Source organism: Oratosquilla oratoria, chromosome 1 (genome assembly GCF_046742065.1).
Source record: "Oratosquilla oratoria isolate Oo_2021 chromosome 1, ASM4674206v1, whole genome shotgun sequence".
In the NCBI taxonomy this organism is placed as follows: Eukaryota; Metazoa; Arthropoda; class Malacostraca; order Stomatopoda; family Squillidae; genus Oratosquilla; species Oratosquilla oratoria.
Genome location: NC_134777.1, coordinates 107,085,505 through 107,109,325, shown reverse-complemented (window position 1 = coordinate 107,109,325; position 23,821 = coordinate 107,085,505). Strand labels below are relative to the sequence as shown.

Sequence of the window (23,821 nt, the reverse complement as noted above, 5' to 3'; positions counted from 1 at the left end):
ACCTAGCCATCATTTAGTAATGCACTACCTGTAATTCTAGAGGTCATCAGTGTTGCCATTGTCATTAGGAATGTTGACAGACGGTTTTGGCAACCAACTGGACTGAGGGTGTAGAGGAGTTTCAAGATTGAAGAAAAGCATGAAACTCAGCTCTTTAGAACGGTTTTAGAAACATATAGAGTGGCGACATAACTTGGAGTGGGAGAACACCTGGAATGTCTATGCTATCATCACACTAATATTGATGGGACGGTACAGACAAGATGGTGTCTCCAACCTATTGTTGCAGCTACATTTGGTAGTGTATTTGCTTTTAGCAAGGCTTAGTTACTGATTTTTGCCAAGAAAAACATATATTATGTTGATGTATTACAATTAAAAAAATTAATATTTAAGTTTTTCTTCACTGAATATGTGGATGTCTGCATTTCAGAGCCCTTTTATCAATATAATCTATAGGTAAATTTTAGTTGTGCACACCTACACAATATAGCAATAGAAAATTGATTACTGAATTTGTAAATTATAATAGATCAATGTAATATGCTATTTTCTTGGCAGAAATCAATAACAAAAAAGTTGCTAAAACCTATTTTCTAACAAAGTTGTGGCGGCTGAATGATATGCCATGTTTGTCTTGATAGGTGCCAAGGTTAAAGAAATGAAATGATAATAAATTAGCCTATTCTAACCTAACCTACCCTACAAAACCTAACCAATGTTTAGTAATTCAGTACCTCAAATTCTAAAGATCATTTGGGTCACCGTTGTCGTCACAGGTGCTGACAGCCTGATTATTATTGTACCTCAGGCAATTAACCGACAATGGCTGAACCCCGTGTTCTCTCATAAAGTCCAAGGAAGCCCTATTGTCTTTGTAATAATGCTTATTAACATCAACTGGAGTTGGAGAACACCTGGTCCACAATGTGAAAGCCATCATCTGATAGTGACTGGACTGGCATGGCGTTTGGACTGTATCCTAGCAGCTTTGTTCATTAGTAATTTTGCTTGTAGCAAGGTTTTTTTGTTTTTTGTTTCCACCATGAAAATCGCATATTATGTTCATGTATTATAACTTACAAATTTAATATTTAATTTCCTAATGCTATATCGCATAGGATGATAGGTGTGCACAACTAAAATAATACCAATCCATATAGTATATGGATTGGTGTTATTCTAGTTGTGTACAACGATGCAATATAGCATTAGAAAATTAAATATTAATTTTACAAATTATAATACATGAACATAATATGCAATTTTCTTGGCAGAAATAAAAAACAAAAAACCTTGCTATAAGGAAATTTACTAATGAACAAAGCTACTAGGTCATAGTCCAGACGCCATGACAATCCAGTCACTATTAGACGATGGCTTTCACATTGTGGACAGGGTGTTCTCCAACTCCAGTTGATGTTGATAAGTGCTGTCACACAGACAATAGGGCTTAATTTTGTGTATATAATATACACAAAATTAATCGCCTCTACAAAAAACACATGATATATCTCATACAAACAGACAATACTATCATGGGATATACATTTAAGAAGTCACTTTCATACAGTCTGGATGACAATGGGGTTCTGTTCCACTCCAGTTACCAGTAACAATGAACACAAAATCAAATGCAATTTTCACTTTCTTTTGCATTTGAAAGATTTTTTTTTCTACAGAATGGTTAAGTTAGGAGCTTTTGAGCAATGTAAGTTTCATATCAAATATTTGTGTGCTTCTGGAATTTTACCACCAGTGGCACAGATTCATCAACCACAAAAAAAAAGTAAGGTTAGTGACCTGTTTTCCTGGGGCTGGGTTGTGTTCCTTAGGTAAAGTAAAGTATGGCACTAGACTCTAGGTTTGGTTTGGAAGATGATGTATAATATGGTACTGTAAAGTAAGGTATATTTAGGTTAGATAGGTAAGTTATGGTGTTTGGGTAAAATTTGATTTGGGTGCGCTTTTGCAAAATGACAGTCATGAATACCCGATATACCCTTGCTTCCTGAAATTTTAGTCTCAAAACACACAATAACACCCAGTAACATTTGAGTACTTAATTTCAAATACTGGTTAACTTTTCCAAAACATGCATTTCTTCTATTTCCGAAAACGAAATTCAAATAAAAATGATAGAAAGCACTAGTTACTTCTACCATGTATCTCCAAACGAATGGCGTATTTGTTTACATTGTGGTACTCACGTCTTAATTTACCGAAAAGCAACAAATATTGTTCAACCTTCTGCACAAAATAAGCTTTAATAAAGTAAAAATACTATCATTGGAGCATTTCAACATCATGAAATACTTTATTCTGCGTTCAGAATATTAAATCATGAGAAATAAATGAGGTGACAAACAGTGGACAAGAAACTTGGCATTGGGCATATATGTAAGTGATCGCGAGTGGTGCATTATCCTTGTCTATTTACAATTCTCGTAGCTGTATTTGGGATTACCCGGATTCTTGGTAAGACTAGGTTTAAAGTCCCAACTCTGCTTTTCAATGAATGATGTGTGATTCACGCTCAGCTGTTCTATGCCAGATATATCCTGAAGAGCAAATATAATATTATTAGATTTAATGAATATTGAGTTTATAACCAGTTGGTCTTATGTAATATTTCTATATATTAAAAATATGGTCCAATAATTCAGCACTATACAGTTTTGTTTAAGTTGTATGGACATACAAAATAACAAGTGGCACACACGTCCATAAAAAAGTGAAACTTTCATACTGTACTCAAAATATATGAGTCACTGGTTTATTTTGAGGCCAACCCAGAAATATTTTGAGCTAGGATAGGTTACTGTACTGTTAGGTGAAATTTGTGATACCCGAATCTATGTGCTGGTGATATAAAACAGACAGATAAATGAACAGGTTGCAACTTATGAACTTTTCCATGCTTACTGGTTCGACGGATCCACTTTTACCGAAGCACAAAACAGAAACACAAGTGAACGAGTTCTAAGATTAATATCCAATTATTTAATCGATGGAATATTAGGTTAACACAAATCTTAGAAGAGAAGAAAAACGTACAAAAAGTCTTACACATTATCGTGATATAAGGAGGTACGTTACTTGAATGTATTATTGGATATAGGTATACAATAACGAGTAGGTAGCTTGCGTATGTTTTATGCGGTGTTGAGTATGGGTGTTGCCTCTTGTTCTAAGTGGCAATTTTATATAGGTGTCATGACAGGTGGCGGAGAGTCCGGTATTTATTACAGTAAGGCGGAACTACATTTTTACAATGGTATATGGGAACTTGATGAAGCTTATCTTGTTTAGACAAGAATAATATGCAATCTGTCAGGACAGCATTTTTTGTAACTTCAGGAATACTTCATAACAAGTGCGCCAGCATTACTTAAGTTTGAGAGTATATCCAGTAAAAGATAAACAGAAATGGTTATTTATTAACTTTAAAGACGGGACTGAATACTTGGGAACTTCAATTTGAAGCTTTGCTGTGTAGCTATGTAGAGGAGAAATGTCAATGGCCTTTCTTGAGGCTTTGCCTTTGGGTAAATTTAGGTAAAATGCAGATCATTCCAGCCCCAAACCCCCACCCATTCCGGTGCTAAATATGGCAGCAAAATTATCAATAATCTGCATTATCACCAAGTATTAAACTTACTGTAGTTTCAATATACAAGAGATTGATGGTAATTTATTTTCCCATATCAAGCACAAAAAGGAGTGGAGGAGCAAAATGTGATTTACCATAGATTACTGTAGTCAAAGTCCAGAAGAGGCCTCAGGGCTATGGCTCCAGTTCACCAAATATTTCTTCTCCAATACTATTAAAACTTTGTTGGCGAATGGGACTGGTTATTGGTGCTTTTTGTAATCAAATTTCTGGCCTTCATGCCTCCAACATTTATCTAATCTTACCTCAAAGTCTAGTCTTGGTCCCAATCACCCAATTAGGTATTCATTCCACATATTTACAACCCAAAATAGAAATGCATACTTCCTCAGCTCTAATCTTGCTTGAGACTTGTACAGTTTCAGGGTGTTGCCTTTTTAGTAATGCTGTCCTCTCTTTTCTTAAATAATCCTTCTATGCAGTCTTCATTGTAGATACCTCCCAGTCTTGAAACTTTCAATTAAGTCTTGTCTCAATCTTCCATAGGATGATGGTAAATCCAGCTTTCTTAAGTTTGGATCATAAGACATGTCATTAAATTGTGGTTATAGTCTGGTTACCTGGTAGCCCTTCTTTGAACATTTTCAATTGCTTCTATATCTTAAACAGAACCACTCTAGTTATACCTTTTAGAAACCAATAATGTGGAGCTTGAGTAAAGTTACTGGTACTTTTATTATTATTGTTATTATTTTATGCATGGTAAAATTCCAGTCATGCAAACACAGGTATTTAATATGAAACTTGTTTAAACACTTTGTTTACTTAGTAAATTTTCATTCATCTAAGGATGCAGCTGACGTGGGCATCCACTGTCTCCAGGCAGCTCCATGTCTCTTAAGTCTGCCTTAGTGATTAGAGTGTATTAGTTGTATGGCTGATATATCATGGAGTAGGGGGCTGGTCAGGCACTGTTTGTAGCCACTTGTTGAGCCATTTTTTAGGCTATCTCATGTGATACCAGTCAGGTTTCTTTTCTTTAATGGGGCAGAATTAAAGAGGCATATCTATGTGTATGTGAAGCTATGGTGGACTATGGTCTTAACTCTCTGGAACAGGCCCTCTGCTCTTCAGATGTCATATAGTTGGCCCCATCATGGGAGATTGTTGACTTATAAGCCAATATTTGGCACCATCTGTTCCAGTGTTTTCCACACGTATATGATTGTGTATTGTTCATGTTGTCTCTAGAGGGTGTAGAGCCTAAATTCCTGCAGTCTCCCAATAATTGAGCCCTTGCATGCCCTATATTCTGCTTGTGAAATCCTGCACTGCCTCCAGTTTGGTTATTTCCCCTTCATTGTATGGGAACCAGAGTTGGCAGCAGGATTCTAGTCTTGGTTGGACTAAGATCTTCCACAGGGTTAGTATGCATTCTCTGTTCCTCGTGTGGAAAGTTCTTAGGATCCACCCTGAGAGCTTGCAGGCACTCTAAGCTGTTGTCTGAATGTGCCTCGTGAAAGTTAGGTTGTGGCTCTTGTGCACCCCTAGATATTTCACAGTTATTGGCTTCACTGGGTGTTTGGTTTCACTTGCAGGTGGTGTCCACTTTCAGGTCTTGGAGTAGACTGTATCTCAGGAGCTCAAACTTTTTCTCGTTTAGGGCCATGTTGGTTTTGGCCCATCTTACCACTCTGTCCAGGTCTGCAGCAGACTTGATGTCCTTGGCAATCCTGGTGTCATCAGCAAAGGATGATGCATTTGAATGGTGTAGGTCCTTGTCTGTATTTCCAGTCATGATTAGGAATACCCATGGGCCCAGGACTGAGGCCTGAAGGACTCCACAAATGACTTGGCTTGACTCAGACAGGGTTCCCTGATTTTCACTTGTTGTGTCGGTTTGTGAGGAAGCTGTGCAGCTACTCACCAAGTTTCCCACAGCTACCCAGTGTCCTCAATTTATGAAGGGGGATGCCATAATCTAGGTTGATCACATTATATTTTTACCTTCCAGAATATTTTTCATAATTTTCTTATAATAAGACAGCAGTTGTGATAGACATGAACGACCTGTTTGAAGCTTAGTTGGCCCTCATTAAAGGCATTTATGATCCCTAGGTACTGTCAGTTATCTTGACTCAAATCACTATATAATTTTTATCAGGTGGGAGGTGAGGGCCACTGGTCTGTCACACCAGTCATTAAGTTCATGCATGTTTCCAGCCTGTGTTACATGTGTTGTTTGGGGTGGAGACATGGCTAAGGAAACTCAATCTTTCACAGATGAGGGCTTGTGTTCTAGAATTTTGCCCTTAGGCCTTGAGTTTTGCACCACATGCAAGTTTATGATGCCTACTTGCATGCATGCACATTGATTGAACTCAACTGTAAAGTCATGGTAGACTTTTACATGTATTTGCAAACTTCAGAATTTGAGTCATGTCACCAATGTGCAGTGATACTTTAATTTTATTTAATTAAGATGAGAGATCTGGAGCAGTGGATGAATTTCTTGATTATCAGTGCTTTGCCATCTTTCCTCTTGCTCTGACCCCTATGCTACTGGTGAGAAAGACAATTCCTTCAAGTTTTCTGCCTTCTTCACAAAGAATTCCAACTTGGTCTAAGTAGTTTTCTTCTTCCTGTTCTGCAGCATTAAATCATAGCAACATGGACTTCAGGATGTTAAGTGCCTCTCCAACTTTTGTCTGACTTCCTGGAGATTCTTTGTTGTTAACCACTTACATAGGAGTCATGAGGTACTTTTTTTTTTTTTATCACATTTTCTGTTTATTATTATTACTCAGAGTAAAAGAAAATGAGTAATACAGCAGTGACTATATTTTATAATGCAAGTAGTGTGATGCATCGTACATATGACAGCTGATGCTACACACAAGAATTTGACTCTTACTAAAAAGCCTCTCTGGGTTTGATATACTGTTGTTGTTGTTCCCTAGACTGTCTGGCCTAGTAGTCCAGTCTCCCTGAGGAATGCCACAGGTGGAATGGGATTTTCCCACAGATCCTAAATGAAGTGTATATTTTGTAGTTGGCATGCATGTTATGTACAATGCAGTCATCCATAATGTGTTATATGGTATGGAGTGAAGTGTTGCATCCTGGGCAGTTCTCTGTAATGCAGACATCCAGTCTCTTCTGGTAACTCAAAGGGTTGGATGGTGGATTCAGAGGAATGGACATTGGGGTCTGGCATGCAGCAATGTATTGTCTTTCAGTTTGTTGATGGAACAGTGAGTGATATGATTATTGATATGTGGCTGTAGGCTGGTGTCTGGTGGTTGTGGAGGAAGAGAAAAACGTATTTGTATGTGATATAGGTATTTTGGTGTTCTTTTGACATTTCTTTTGGGATATTGTTGATGTAGAGCAGGGGTTCCCAAACTGTGGGTCATGGAGGGTCCAATTGTATGTACATTCAGCCACACAGACCCACGTATTGATTTGCTTGTATCAAAAAAGCCAATACATCCTTCTCATTAGAATATATTATCAGATCAATCTTTGTTAATAAACATTGATAAACAATAATATATAGGGGAGTGGAATATGTTGGAAATGGAATGGGTGGGAGTGATTTCTATGCCTTTTTCTTTTTGGCTACCCTCCATGTAAGGGGGAAAAAGCCATTGGTATATGTATGTATTTCTATCTATACTGTGATTAATAAAGTTTAAAGTAATGAATCTGCAATATTAAAAATTAGTGTTTTCAGAAGGTTTATAAAGGTAGGGGTCATTATACATATACCAAAGGCTTTTTCCCCCTTACAAGGGAGGTAACCAAAAAGAAAAAGGCATAAAAACCATTCCTACCCATTCCATCCCTAAATACACTCCACTCCCCTCCACCCTCTACCCTCCCTCTTATCTTGGCACTTCCTGAATGACGGGTTATCCCTGCATCCTGTCCACTGCCCTGGGTCAGAGGCAGTGTCGCAAGACACAGCACATCCACAGCAAGGCTGCTTCATTAAATTGGTGACCCCCCCTCTCCGTCCCCTCATGCAGAAGAGGAGAAGACTAGGAGAAATCCCTAAAGGCTGCGTCACATTTTTCTCGCACATACTACCTCACCACCCATTCCACCTCATGCATCACATCATCCATATACAACCATTCTCCATTCACCTGTCTTCTGTCCTCTCCCATCCTTCCTCAACAGACATGCCCCTCTTCCCCAAAGCCCCTTTCACCCCATCCATCCATCTCACCCTAGGTGGCCTCCCTCATGTTCACTCCCTCCACATCTGCCTTCCATACCTCTTTTACTAGTCTTTCTTCACTCTTCATACACCCTATCTCCCAACTCCCTTACCACCCCTGTTCTCCTCCTCACCTCCCCATTTCTCACTCTATCCAGCCTAGTAACCCCTATCATACTTCTCAGACACCTCAACTCAAATACATTCAAACTCCTCTCTTCCTCTCTTATGTTCCATGTTTCTGCCCCATACAGTGCTGTTGGAACAATCACTCCTTCATACAGTCTCCTCTTAGCATCCATTCCCAAATGTCTATTCCTCATTACACTTTTTAATCCACCAAGGCATTTACTCGCCTCTCTCAATCTACATTCTACCTCCACCTCCACTCCACTCTTTCCATCCACATTCACACTCAAGTATCTAAAACTATCCACTTCCTCCAGTCACTCTCCCTTAATGCTCACTTCCAGTCTACTGCCACTTTCACCCCTTGTACATCTTATGATGGGTTTGGTAATACTGAAAAGGGTTACATATTGGAAAAGTTTGGGAAACACTGATATAGAGGGTGTTGCTGCTGTCACCAACTCTGCTGTCTGCTATTTCTCCATGTTAACTCCTTATTTGTCAGTTCCATACTGCAACTGTAAGAGTTCATCAGTATCTTCATCAATACATTTGAAGTTGACCTCATTGGTCATAAGAAAACATTCTTGGTTTGCCCTAAAGATATTGTAGTTGGTCAAGTCCAGCGAAAACATGGGCAAACTAGGGACAAAGTTTCCTGTAAAGTATGTTCAGGCACTGCTAGGCACTTTATCCCACAGCTGCTTGATGAAATTGTTACGGGACGGGCTGGTTATGTGAAGAGACGTTACGTATAACGGATAAGTGCTTAAGAACCAGCTCACTTCTAGAAGCCACTGTAGGACTGAATTATCTGGTCAGGGCCTAGATAATTCGTAAGACTAGAAGTAAAGGTAACAAAGAAGATTCCAGGAAAGGAATATTAAACTAGCGATAAAACTAGTAAACGAAATTATTAATAACATGGAAAATATTTACAGGCAATCAACACAAAAGAGAATGGGCAGTTGGGTCAATGGGACCGTTACATGATTATAAGAATATGGAAAGTATCGTTCAAATAAGAAACACAAGATACGTATACAATATGGTACTATCTAAGTACAAAGAGATCAGGAACATGTATCAAAATAAGTAATAAGTACAAATATAAGTATAATGCAATGCAATGTATATAAGACACGTAATGTAGGCAAAAAGGGTGATCACTTCACACCAATCGTCTCATGAGTCCAAACTTCTATTTTTATCAAGAGAACAATATGCGAGAAATGACAAGGTGTGAGTGATTTCCACCGCTTATATACCATTGGACCGGAAGCGGGATACTTCCGGTGAAGGGTGCGGGTGAGCGCAAAGGGGGGGGAGGGTAAGTTAACACACGTCAACATGGGTAGTTTTAAGACCCTCGACTCGCTTGAACAATCTACTTATTTAGTAACTGTCAAATCTGTGCGCTCCGAACTATTCAGGATTACTTCGCTTGTCTGTTTGTTCTACAAGAGTGCGCACATTTCTCCGCACGTAGGCAAGATTACATATAGTGGACGGGCGATACTACTTACATTGTTACAATACATGCATAGACAAGAAATATGAACATAGTTATTTAATACAAAGGAACACAATTCTATAACATAATTACACATATGACGTAATATCTAATATTACGTTACACCTCCACCGTTTGGGAAAGCTTTTCACTTTCTGTTGAAAAGCTACGTTCTAGAAAGTACGGAGTAGTTCTTCTGCGCAGGGGACAGCTTCTTGCTGTAGTAGGCGATAGCGTGAAGAACTTCATTATGTTCTTGCAAGAGGGCGGCACCGATACTGGAGTCGCTGGCGTCGACTTGCAGAAGAAAGGGTCGTTGGAAATCGGGTGCCCTTAGAACTGGTGCGTTAGTGAGAAGGGACTTCAGGTTTTTGAAGGCCATCTCACAGGTAGGCGTCCACACGAAGTCGTGGTCTTTTCTCAACAGGTCAGTCAATGGTTCTGCTACATCTGAAAAATTAGGACAAAAACGGCGATAATAGCCACTCATTCCAAGGAAACGACGTACCTCTCTACGATTAGTGGGTGTTGGTACATCATTGATGGCTTTTATCTTGGCGTCTATTGGAAACACTTGGGAATTTCCAACTTTAAATCCCAAATAGGGGACCTGTGTATGTCCAAAATCACATTTGGACAAATTGATGGTAAGGTTTGCTTGGTCTGCTCTATAAAAGAAATTATTTAAGTGTTCAATGTGTTCTGTCCAAGACTGACTAAATATTATCACATCATCTAGATAAGTTTTTACTCCTGGCAATCCTGCAACAAGATTACTTATCATTCTTTGGTAAGTGGCAGGGGCATTTTTAAGCCCAAATGGCATTGCTCGGAATTGAAACAATCCCTCTTCCGTAATGAAAGCGGTAACTTCTCTTGAGCGAGGGTGTACCGGGATTTGATAGTATCCCCTTAACATATCCAACTTGGATACATACTTGGCAGTTCCTAGACTGTCTATGATATCATCTATCTTAGGGATAGGAAAAGCATCGGCCTTAGTATGGGCATTGATTTTCCTGTAGTCAATGCACAGGCGATAAGAATTGTCAGATTTAGGGACAAGAATGCAAGGAGATGCCCAAGGACTACTGGAGGGTTCAATTAATTATTCCCTGTTGAAGCAGAGTGTTTATTTCTGCTTTTATGAACTCCTTCTTTTTTGGATTGACTCTATAAGGGGCTTGTTTGATAGCTCTTGGCGAGTCTAGAATCATTTCATGTTCTATCAAAGAAGTGAATCTTGGGGAATCTAGAAATAATTTTGGAAAACTTCTCAAGAGAGAAAGAATGTCTTTACCTTGTTTCTCAGATAAGTGTCCTACTTTTATCTGAAGATTTTGTAGTATCTGAGAGTTTTCCAAGGGAATCTCAGGAGGATTAGGCAGGTTATCAGGAGGCTCTTCCGATTCTATTGTGGTAGAGCTGCAAATTGGAATTGGATCTCTGGAATGATAAGGTTTTAAGGTATTTATGTGACAGAGACGGGAACTATTTCTTCTGTCTGGAGTTTTGATTATGCAGTTGAGATCACTGGCTCTGGACAAGACTTCATAGGGTCCTTTGTATTTAGCCTGCAATGGATCTCCTGGTATGGGAAGATAAAGTAACACTTGATCTCCTGGAGAGAAAGTTCTAAGTTTAGAATTTTTATCATACCGACCTTTCATTACTCGTTGAGCATTCGTCAAGTTCTCTCTTGCCAACTTCCAAGCTTCTAACAACTTCTCGGTGACCTGGGACACGTATTTCAAAGAAGGAACTGGTGGTTCTTCTTTCATCCATTGTTCATGAAGTATCTTTAGGGGGCCACGGACTTCATGACCGAAGACTAATTCTAACGGGCTGAATCCAAGGCTTTCTTGAATTGTTGTTTGGGTGGCGAACAACAAAAAGGGGAGTCCGTCTTCCCAATTTCGAGTGTTCTCAGCACAGAAGATTCTCAACATTGTCTTGAGCGTTTAGTGAAAGCGCTCTAGAGCACCTTGTGATTGAGGATGATAGGCGGAGGAAGTTACATGATTTATACCTAGTGTTACAAGAGTTTCTCTAAACTTGTTGGAAAGAAAATTACTTCCTTGATCACTTTGAATGTTCTTGGGAAATCCTACCATAGTGAAATATTTCAACATTTCTCTGATTATGTTTTGAGCTTTAATATTTTTCAAAGGAATTGCTTCTGGAAAACGAGTGCTCATACACATGATTGTGAGAATGTACTGATTTCCTTTACTTGAAGGAGGTAAAGGTCCTACACAGTCAATTAGAATTTTTTTAAATGGCTCTTCCATTACAGGAATGGGATGGAGTGGAGCTTCTACAATTTTCTGGTTGGGCTTACCTACAAGTTGACATGTATGACATGTTTTACAATATTGGGCAACATCTTTGACAACCGTGGGCCAATGGAAATGTTGGGTTATGTTGAACAAGGTCTTTCTTACCCCTACGTGACCTGCTAAGGGAGTATCATGAGCCAATTTTAGAACATTATTCCTGAAACCAAGAGGGAGGACTATTTGATTCCTTACTTGCCATGGCTGGTCAGTGGTTGCGGTGGATGCTCTCCATTTTCGCATTAGGACTCCGTTTTCTGTTTTCTATATAGAAACCTCGTGACATATTTTCAACTTCTTCTGGAGATGAAACAAACTCGTACAAATTTTTAAGAGAAGGATCTGACTTCTGTTCTTTGATTAATTCTGCTCTAGATAGAGAAACTGGTGAAGAAGAAGATGGGTCAGTTTGGGAGAATAGGGATTCTAAATTATAGGTCTCCTCTTCAGATTTCTTGTACTGAGATCTGGTTACAGCACAAGCGGGAAACAACTGTAAGTTATCTGAAGGTTCTACTGAGGTCTTAGGGTTATTTGTTATTAAAGGAGAAATGACTTTGCTTCCAGCGATGTCATTGGCCAACAATAAGGATATTCCTACTATGGGAAGAGAGTCTACTACTGCTACTTTAACCATTCCGGTTGTTAAATCAGACCGCAAGAAAACATTATGTAATGGACATTTTACAATTCCTCCAACTCCTTCTATCAATATATCATAACCTGTATATGACTCACCCAGATTCTGCAAGACAGAATTTAAAATCAGACTTTGCTTTGCTCCTGTGTCTCGGAGTATGGAAATAGGATATTGTTGTGAACTACTACTATGAGATATAGTTCCTGAAGATAAATGGTTTGAAACAAGGATCATGATCTGATGAGGGGGGTTCTACATTACTTGACAATACCGGCTTCTTTGGTAGTTTATCCTGAATAGAGGATTTTGAATCATCTGATTTTATATTACTTACAAGAGTTGGTGTCTTATTGGAGAATGAGGGAGTCAGTCTCTTTCTGCAATTTGAAATGTGATGGCCAGCCTTTTTACAATATGAACAAGTTACAGGGGGATTAGTCTTAAACCTTTCTATTCTTTGCCAAGGTTGGTTTGGAGGATATTGGTTGAAATCAGACCTGTAACTGGAATGTGATGGGCTAGACTGATTTTCAAAGGGTTTCTTTGGGGACCAAGGATCAGAGTATTTTGTTGAATCTGGAATATATGACTTTGACTTTTGGGATTCCATTTGTCTTGACTTAGGTTTATGATTTAGTGTGAACTCATCAGCCAATACAGCAGCTTTAGTTAAAGTTTCGGGAACATGATCATCTATAAAAATCCTAAGATCTGTCTCTAAGGTATTCTTAAACTGCTCCAATAAAATCAACTGTTTAAGTCTATTTAAGGTGTCCGTTTCACTAGCCAAACACCACCTATTGAATAACCTCTCTTGTTGAGCCGCATATTCTACATATGTTAACCGAGGTGTTTTCCTATAATTACGGAATTTCTGTCTATAGGCCTCTGGTATTAGTTCATAAGCTTTTAAAATACAAGCTTTCATATTATCATACTCGCTTTCTGCTTCTGAAAGAGAAGTATAAATTTGCTGAGCCTTACCCTTAAATTGTGTTTGAATGATTAATGGCCAATTTTCTTTAGGGATTTGTAACTGTTGCGCCAATTTATCCCACTGAAGAAAGAAAATTTCTGGCTCTCCTTCTGAAAACTGGGGTAAAAGTTTTACATACTTGGAAATATCTATATGACCTTCCTGAACTACGGGTTGTCTATCAACAATCCTAGCTTCTACTTCTGTCTTCTTTAATTCTAGCTCTGCCAATTTGACTTTAGTTTCGTCCTCTCTTGCTACTTGTTTCACTTTAGCTTCCTCTTCTCTAGCTTTAAATTCTGCCTCAATTTGCATTTGTTTCAGTTTAGCTTCCTCCTCTCTAGCTTTAAATTCTGCCTCAATTTGCATTTGTTTCAATTTAGCTTCCTCCTCAATTTCTACTCTCCTGACCTTTAATTCAATCTCCTTAATCTTAAGTTCAGTTAGTCGTGCCTCTATTTCTAACCTGTTTGAAGGAATTTGTATAGCTTTAACCTCTTCTGGAGATAAGATCTCATCTTCGATCAGATTTTCAACGAGTTCCTGAAGTAATTTTTTCTTTCGCAAACTTGTATCAATGTCTATTCCAAAGTGCTTACCTATTTCTATCAAAGTGTCTTTAGTTTGTTTCTTTTAGAAACTTACCTTGGGATTTTGAACGAATTCTTGAATTATATCATCCATCTCTAAAAGGATGTGTTAAATACCTGATAAAATATCCTTGGCAAGGGTCGCCACTTTGTTACGGGACGGGCTGGTTATGTGAAGAGATGTTACGTATAACGGATAAGTGCTTAAGAACCAGCTCACTTCTAGAAGCCACTGTAGGACTGAATTATCTGGTCAGGGCCTAGATAATTCGTAAGACTAGAAGTAAAGGTAACAAAGAAGATTCCAGGAAAGGAATATTAAACTAGCGATAAAACTAGTAAACGAAATTATTAATAACATGGAAAATATTTACAGGCAATCAACACAAAAGAGAATGGGCAGTTGGGTCAATGGGACCGTTACATGATTATAAGAATATGGAAAGTATCGTTCAAATAAGAAACACAAGATACGTATACAATATGGTACTATCTAAGTACAAAGAGATCAGGAACATGTATCAAAATAAGTAATAAGTACAAATATAAGTATAATGCAATGCAATGTATATAAGACACGTAATGTAGGCAAAAAGGGTGATCACTTCACACCAATCGTCTCATGAGTCCAAACTTCTATTTTTATCAAGAGAACAATATGCGAGAAATGACAAGGTGTGAGTGATTTCCACCGCTTATATACCATTGGACCGGAAGCGGGATACTTCCGGTGAAGGGTGCGGGTGAGCGCAAAAGGGGGGGAGGGTAAGTTAACACACGTCAACATGGGTAGTTTTAAGACCCTCGACTCGCTTGAACAATCTACTTATTTAGTAACTGTCAAATCTGTGCGCTCCGAACTATTCAGGATTACTTCGCTTGTCTGTTTGTTCTACAAGAGTGCGCACATTTCTCCGCACGTAGGCAAGATTACATATAGTGGACGGGCGATACTACTTACATTGTTACAATACATACATAGACAAGAAATATGAACATAGTTATTTAATACAAAGGAACACAATTCTATAACATAATTACACATATGACATAATATCTAATATTACGTTACAAAATGAATAACATGTATAATGGTGAACTAGTTTTAATACTCTTACATAGACATAGCTAGATGTGTTACTTGGATGCAGTTAATTTGAATCATCTGTTACATTTCCTAGTTGTAGGGATTATAGCAGCAGAGAAGTGAAATTAAAGAATAGATATAGAATATTAACTCAAGTAAAAATTATACTATTTACCTTTTCCACATCGCTTAACTGTGCATGCTCCTTTTACTCTTTAGAAAATACACGTGTCTCACCAAAGAAAATAAAGCTAATACTACAAGAAAGAACTCTTTACATTTCCAGGTTACAGTGTCCACTGCACACATACACCATGAAAGTCCCATCAGCCAGTGACGAAATCAGAAAGCCTTGGGTGGAATATATTCTGACTGATTATGAGAGAAGGACCAAGCCAAACACCAAAGTTCATGTGAAGAGTTTTGAAGTCTGCAATGGTAAGATTGATGTATTTGTTTGATGTATTCTGGAATTTAAGGATTCGGATGCAAAATAAGGCTTTCTGTAACTAAATACAAATTTCACCAGATAGCTTGCATGCTAGAAAAGTGACTTTTTTTTTTTTTTTTTTAGTAATTTAATCATTAACTTACTTTTTCTAATGTATATTCTATTGTAAATCTTTCCAGCAACAAAGCCAGGAGAGAGTTTCAATGCATCTCTGTTGAAGCTTACAGTGGATGCTTTCTTTGAAAATTCTTCAGAAGGGGATGATGGAGAGGGTGGTGAAGGAGGCGGTAGTGATGGAGGTGGTGGTGATGGAGGTGGTGGTGGTGGTGATGTCGATGTCAGCACGAAGACAGATAAGACGTATCATCTAATTGTCAAGTTCCTTTCCACTGATCCATTTAATAGAGAAATGGTGAAGCTGATGGAGTACCACATTAGGGAACTTGTTATGTATTCAGAAGTATTGCAGAATCTTAATAAGTACCAGGAGCAGCATGCTAATAATGAATTTCCCATTGAGATCCCCGAATTTATCTACGGAAAGTGTACCAACAAGGAATACGTGCTAGTAATGGAAAACCTAAAAAATGCTGGTTATGAAACCAATCCAAAGGAAAATGGACTTGATTATCATCAGCTAATGCATGCCATGGAACAGATTGGCAGATACCATGCTCTCTCTTATGTTTACAATAAGGAGAAGAGTCTTTTAGATGCATACCCTTCCCTCAAGTTCAACCCATCTATTAGTTCTCTCTTTAAGGTTTTTGTCAATGTATCATTGGATACTGTGCTGAAGTTCTTAAGGACTAAAGAAGAACACAAAGACCTTCTAAAAAAACTGGAAGTTGGTAAGGGGAACATACCTCGGCAATTTCAGGCACTATGGGATGATCACTCGAAATATAAGATGAAGTGCCTTAGTCATGGGGATTTTTGGAACAGTAATCTTATGTACAAATATTCTGAAGTCACTCAAGATGGAATAAGGAAAATTGATGGTGTTAAACTGATAGACTTCCAGATATGTCAGTGGACTAACCCAGTATTTGATTTGCATTACGTCATATCTACCTCAACCACACCTGAATTAAGAAAAGCACACTTAGATGATGTTCTGAGGCACTATCACGAAACTTTCACCAATGTTACTAAGAGATTAGACTCTCCTGTTCCAGATTACAGTTATGAGGAGTTTAGGGAAGAGTATGATAAGTCAGCACTAGTTGGGCTTATTATGGGTATTTGTCTCATTCAGGGAACACTGAGTAAGACAGGAGAGAGAATGTTACAAACTAATGATCCCGTTTGCAACAAAGCTGGTTGTCTTCCTTTCAAGGCTTCTTCAGATTTCTTTAAAAGTGGTGTGGCCAAAGTTATAACACCTTTGGCCTTGCATCCATCCTTCAGATTCATCATAACAGTAGTGTTTAGGAAAATGTTTGGACCAGTTGCGGATGAGCTTATTAGCGGCACAAATCAGATCATGAATAAACGACTTATTGGACTTCTTGTAGAAGCCAATGAAAATGGTGTGATTGATAAATACCTTAGTTAAATAAAGTGTTGTTCATATTGTGGGAATTCATAAAAATGAGTTATCAAAGACAATATTTATTTTATTAGTTTTGATAGATAAAGTAGGCTAAGTCATTTCATGCTACAGGAACTCATAATCATTCATATTTCAGAGTTAACATATCTCCCTTATAGTAAGGTATCTTACACTGGAAGTAGTGAGCAAGACTTGAAGACAAATTCTTTTTAATTTATTTTTGTTTGATCTAGTGTTAGTCATGATATTGATAAATTTAGTTGTCACAGCAGTTTTATGTTAATTTTATTGTGTATGACTATTCTGATGTTTTGAAGTCGGGTGAGGGATGAAAAATATATTAATCTGATTTTCTCCTGCATAATGTTGTCAGGGTTTTAATCTTATTTTAGGGGCATTTGCTTTAAACTTCTTCAAAATTACTTTGTTGTATTTTGAAAATACATAAAAATAGCCAGGTTATTGATAGTAATGCACGAGATGTTTTCCCAGTGAGATTTTCAGCATAAAGTGGTAATTAGTCCTCAAATATTTTTAAGGTTAATTCAGATATTAAGATGACTGGTGCTCATTTATGAAAACATATTTTCTGGTGCCTAACTAACATTAAGTGGTATATGCACACTAAACAAGTTAAAAGCTATATCAGAATTAGAATTTAGCTCTAAATACTGCTGATTTTTTATAATTGCACAAAAAATGTCAGGAAGCACTTAATTGTGGCTGAAACTCGTATATTCTGTATATGCATGGACAGCTTTGGGGCAAGGAGGAGTGATTAGCTGTTAAGGATTGAACTAAAATCTTTGTACTCACAATGTGAGATTAAACCCATTGTTCTACAGTTGCACATGATCAATGAGAAACTATTGATGTAAATGTTTTACAAATACTGTGTATTAAGTAATGATAATAGTTGTTGCTTCAAGTTTCACGGACTGGAAACATGCAGCCCTGTAGCAGCTGGCACCAGCCTTCAGGCCTCCCAAAGAATCTTCTGACATGTTTGTGTTGTATTAATCTAGGACTGTCTCTGTCACTGGCATACAGTAGGAGAGAAGCAGTCAATGTTTGTCAGCTCTCGTTATGTGAAAAAATGGGAAAAAAAAAAATCAAAGTTCATAGAAATAGATCTTGGACCCAGTCTGAAGACTAAGTGTCAGCAATTCAGGGCTGCAACTCTTAATAGAGATGAGAATACCGATGGCTTTTAGTGGTGGATGACAGAAGATGATTTTCAATGACATCTTCCAGAACCAACACATGTAGGTACCTATCATTGGTCCCATTAACTTGAATTATTTACATTGAAAAGGTAAGACAGATTTGTCTGAAAAGTAATTGTTTTTCAACTAAGTAAATCGAATTATGAAAGTTTGTAGATTATGTGAGGTATTAATAAGTGATATATTAATAATAATAGTAATAACTATTCCCTGCTGTTTCACTGACAGTAAACCTGCAGCCCCCACAGTATATAGCAAAAGTCCTTGAACTTCTTGATCCCTCAGAATATATATTTGGGAAGAAAAACTGGATTCTTGTTTGTTGTATTAGTGTGGTTATGGGACCAATGTTACGTACTCGCAAGTGATTGTTCTGCAAGATAGATGTTCAGAGAGGATAATCTCCCTGCTATACATCTTCAAAACTTGTCAACACCTTTACCTCTATCTGGAAATGCATCCCCAATGGGCAGCCATTTGGTCTATGGACTGGGGCCCATGATATTTCTATCAGCCAAAATTGTATTTCCTTCACTGTCTCACATAGAAGAACTGACAACTAGTGACTGCACCCCATTACTGACTTCTACAGTATGAGCTGGTGACCTGAAAATTGTATCACACTAAAGCAACACAGGAAACCGTCCAAGATTTCTTCCCTGACAACTATTGTGTGCCACTATGGATTAGTGAGACTTGAGGCAACAATTATTAGTGTGGTTCAGTTTTTATGTTACTATCTAATAGAAGGAAGAGGAGAAAGGTTGTAGTTGCTGGTTGTTAATTGACCTTAATGTGGAAAAATGTGTGTGTTGGGGAAAGGGGGCAGACATTTGAAATTAATAGAAATCATGGGCCTAGTCTGGAACCTGAGCAACATCCCATTGAGACTGCCCCTCTAAATAAACAGCTTCCCACACTGAGTGATAGATACATGGAATTTATAAATTAGACAACGAAACAGTGTGTGCAAACACTATATAAGATTTTAAGAAAAAACTTGATGCTGAGAGATGCAAAGACGGGTTACCACGAGCATAGCTCCTTTCCTGTATAATACAACTAGGTAAATACCTGCATGACTCTATCTCTGGTGTGATGCAGTCCTCAAGCATAGACATGCTGTTCATCAGCGGTGAAATGCATTACACAATCACATGGAGATGGCAATGTGGGTAGATTTTGAAGATGGACAGTGAGAAGATTCTGACCTCTGTCCTACAGGACTGCTTGTACTGTCTTATCATAAGACATTGTCCTGATGCAGCAAATGACTGTATAAAGCAAAAATCTATAGGTGTTGCATGTGGTGAAGAAGTGATACAGAAGTTAAGGAAAAAGGGTGATTAAACATTCACTTATGGAATTTGGGTAAATATATATCCCATTTAATCTCAGTGGTTCCTGCTGAATAAAATAATATGGCATTAGTCAGAACAAAATCCTTACATATCAAGGTTGCCTTAGGGCATGTAGATGGGTTATAGTGATGCTTTGAAAGAGATCAATGACAGGTACCTGCAAGTGATAGTTTTGCAAGATGGACTTAAGAAAGAATTGTCTCTCTGTTGCTCCTCTTTTTAAAACATGTTATGGTATGTAGCTTTCTAAACTGGTCCCAGAATCTCTTGTAATAATTTTCAACAATATTTTTTCATTTTTATATGAGGAGAGCTGACAACAAGCAACTGCTCTCATACTACTATTATAAGCAGGTGACATAGGAACAGCCTCACACCATTACAACACAACACTCCAACATTTCCTACCAGAGAGACCTATAGGAGTGCCCAGGGACTTCTGCTAGCAATTGTAGAACTGTAGGTTTCCAGTCTGAAACTCAAGGCAACACTTGTTATTGGTCAAGCAGGGAAAAACATTGCTACTTTGAGCTAGATTTTGGGAGTGGAGACAGTTTGATGCTGCATGGCAACAAGCAAATTCATAGTAAGGGCATACTACATTAAGTTCCCTGCTTCAAATGTCCTTTATAAAGAGGCAGTGTCCTAGCCCTCTCTGAGAGTGAGTTCTTAACATTAAAATTAATGCAAATTGTCATTTAGTTGAGATTAATTTTGTCCCTTACATTAACCCAGGGGTTTATCATAGCTGAATAAAGTACTCTGGCATCTAGAACAAAATCTGCACTGGTATGAAATTTGAAACAATGGGCATGAATGGATTATTGTAACACTTAATCATAGAAGTATGATAATATTACAGGCAAACCAAGTTAAAAGTTGGATTGCATAACTGAAAAAAAAATGTGAATGATTGTACAGCAAATATTTTGAAACACGGGTTCAGTGGAAATGTGTTCTCAGGCAACATTTTCAATCATTGGAGGTTATAGGAGCCAGTACAAACCTTAAAGTGTTCAAAACACACTGAATAGAACATGAGAGGTCCTAAAACTTTTTTTACCGTTCCTAGTTCCTTCACACAATCCTTCCATGACATAAAAGTTGTGCTGGAAACAGTGTAGTAAATAATGCATTAAGGATTTGGGTTCTTAATCCACAAGCCAGTTGTTCAAGTTGCACTTTCATAGCCTCTCAATACCTCCATAACGGCAAATATCAGAGATGGAGATGCAGTAGACCAGTGTCATATTTCAATGCTAGCACATAGATGGGATAGTCAATTGAATACACTGGTTTCAGACTATACTCACAGCTACAGGTATTCCAACATGCCTTGAACTCCACATGTACTTTTCATTACAATACAACCTCACCAAGCTGGATGAAGCCACAATGGAAAGGTACAAAGACTGTATCATTCCCAAAAGATAGGCTAGTCCTGCAGTGGACATTAAGGCTGAACTCAAATCCATATTGGATGTGGATTGTATACACATGTCCTACACAGTCAAGAATATGCACTCCTGCAGCCTTTATACTGACTAGAGCCCATGCAATGGCACTGGTACTTTAATGTTCCCTGTGTTGTTTCAGTGTATAGTTTCTTAGGCTTCACACCAGCATCATTATGATAATTGTTGCCTATAGCTTTTCTGATTGGAAACTCTCAGCTTTTCAGTGGCTGTCAACAATCTTCAGGTCCTCCCATAGATTTCGCTGGGAAGAAACCTTGGACTGCTGTGTTGTATTAATTTGGAATAATTTCTGTCACCAGTGTATAGTAGTGGGAGGAAGGAAGGAGTTGCCAGTTATCAGTTCACATGTCAGGAAGTACAGTTAAAGTTGACATGGAGAGAGCTTGGGGTTAGTTCATAGACCAGGTGTCAGCCCCAAGGGCCTGTAGCTCCAGATGAAGATAAAGGTGTTGAGAAGTTTTGAAAACGAGTATTTTAGATGCCATCTTGCTAGACCACCATTTGCAAATACCCATCATTGGTTCACTAGCATCATTACCACCATTAAACCACATTACAGAAAAGTAAGAATTGTTAGGCTGTTGACTCAAAGTGAGGAAGGACATATGAGAGATGTTGACCATAATGTGTCATACAAAATGGCAAGGTACAGTTGGTGACTATGCTTAAGGAATCAAATATCAGCCATCTTGAATGTAACTGATGTCAGTAGGCATGTGTGTGGAATCAACAGAGTAGAACTAAGATATCGTTGAAGCATTTGTAAATAGTGGAAAGTGAAAATTAAGAGATTGCATAACTTAAAGAGTTTTACAATTATAAAATTGAACAAAAAATTTGTAAAGTAAATTTTTTTTTAGCAAGGTTTGCACGTATATGGTAACAGTCGTGGAAGATAAATCTATTCATTTATGGTAATGATTCAGCTAGGATATTCCATTTAGATATCAAATTTTGAATGTTGATATAAATATAGAATAGTACTATATTGCAAAGCGGGTAGTAATTTTTTTTCAAAATGATAAAAAGATTATGGGAGACAATGAATTACCATTTCAGATTTGTTGTACCAACACCATTGAAAATTATTTCTATAGTGTTATAGTACTGGCTTTCACATTTATCATATCTGTGGATTGTAGTCTTCCTTTCTTTTTTTCCTGAAAGTAGCAGTTGCCGACAAGACTGACAAGTTAAACACCATATGAGGACGGAGCCTTTATTGTATGACGTTTTGCTTATTACAGCCTTTTCAAGTACCTTGAAAAAGCTGTAATAAGTGAAACGTCGTACAAATAAAGGCTCCGTCCTCATATGGTGTTTAACTTGTCAGTGTTCCTTTCCCTTATTTAATGTTTTGGTCTGCATTAATTCCTGAGAAGATGGAAATGTTGAACAGAGACTAGTATCCCAAGTTACTGTGCTTGTTTTCCACCACATACTGTGATAGTTGATCAGGCAGTGTAGATTTGCTTGTCAGTGCAATAGATTTACAGTTATTTTAATTACCAAAGGCACTTTTTCAATATTGTAAAGAGCAATTTTGTTTTTAGATATAGTTATAGAAAGGTTTCAGAATTGGTGTTGTTTATTTAGTTTTGACCCCCCGATGGTAGTTGATATATACGGTAGCATCGTTATAAAGACTTGGATTGTCATTGTCAAGGTTGTAAGGATTTTAACGAGATTGTCATTGCCTACTATAATTTTGAATTTCAGGTACCTTAGTTTTAGTACCAGATATGTTTATTATTTATTGTGCATAATATCAGTAAATTAACTCGTTCATTTGGAAAAATGTAATAAGGTTTGATACAAGCTAGATCAGTGTAGTATTTCAGTCTTGTAGATACTTTGAATGATCACTCTAATTTTTATGGAATGAAATGTTTCCTAGAAAATGCGTTTATGTTAGTAGAAAAGAACTGTGTATTCACACATTGAAGTTTATCTTGCTGAATATAAAATAATATTGCAGTTGGTTCTTCTTTTGCTGATTTAAATGTATAATATTTAAATTGGTCACTGTACTCAGAAAACAAATGGCTTTGTAGTAAGCTAAACATGGATGAAAAGATATTTTTTAGGTGAATCATGTTCATTTTTATTTGTATACACTTGGAGTTGTTTAAACGTGTTCTTGATTGCTTACAATGAAATTGCTTTTGCTATAGTGTGGTGCACTGCAAAAGAAGTAGTCCTCATCAAGATATTTTGCTTATCATTTTCTTGTGAAGTGGTCTCTCATCTGAACTTAAAAATCTCATGAGAAGAGAATGATGGTAACCAACACATTTTGATTAATGTCGCTTCACATATGCAGAGCACTTTTCTAGACTCGGGATTTAATGAAGAGTTTAGTTAAATATTCAAGCTTTGAGGCAGATTTTCCCATGTATTTTTAATAGTTAATTTTTTGAATATTTTTGTTGTGTTTGTTTGTCATTGTGTTCTGGAAAATGGGAACTGTTTCATATGTTGCAGAACTGCCATATGGCAGCATTGCAAAGCATGAGTGAAACTGTAAAGGAAGTGAAGTGTATTGTTTATTGTGTATTTATTTATAATAAGAAAATATAGCTGGAACAATATAAGACATGTAAAAAAAATTTGGAAATTGAAAATATTATTATTTTACAAA

General features: G+C 37.5%; 2 protein-coding genes across 10 annotated transcripts in view; one reads left to right on the top strand and one right to left on the bottom strand.

Annotated features, from left to right (window-relative positions):
• LOC143024729 (quinone oxidoreductase-like protein 2 homolog) overlaps positions 1–3,093 on the bottom strand; it is a 20,781-nt gene extending 17,688 nt beyond the window's left edge. The window contains exon 1 of one of the 6 annotated variants that reach the window (XM_076183851.1): positions 3,070–3,093. The gene's annotated coding sequence lies outside the window, so the exon portion shown is untranslated. Of the gene's footprint in view, positions 1–1,803; positions 1,946–2,162; positions 2,289–2,467; positions 2,550–2,849; positions 2,874–2,925; positions 3,020–3,069 lie in introns of those variants that run through there. The other 5 variants (XM_076183834.1, XM_076183858.1, XM_076183842.1 and 2 more) reach the window with 5 other exon arrangements.
• Positions 2,269–23,821, top strand: LOC143024709 (uncharacterized). Of its 4 annotated transcripts, none has more exons than XM_076183762.1 (3): positions 2,269–2,400; positions 15,396–15,547; positions 15,740–23,821. In XM_076183762.1, coding segments are annotated over exons 1-3 (1,533 nt in total). In that variant the 5' UTR covers positions 2,269–2,398; the 3' UTR covers positions 17,119–23,821. The 4 variants fall into 4 exon arrangements, with proteins under 4 accessions (XP_076039877.1, XP_076039896.1, XP_076039886.1 ...); XM_076183781.1 differs by having other exon boundaries at positions 2,393–2,478; XM_076183771.1 differs by lacking the exon at positions 2,269–2,400 and adding an exon at positions 2,953–3,090.

Coding starts and splice junctions, on each gene's coding strand:
- LOC143024709 (XM_076183762.1), top strand. Junction 15,548..15,739: donor GAGTTTTGAAGTCTGCAATG/GTAAGATTGATG, acceptor AAATCTTTCCAG/CAACAAAGCCAGGAGAGAGT.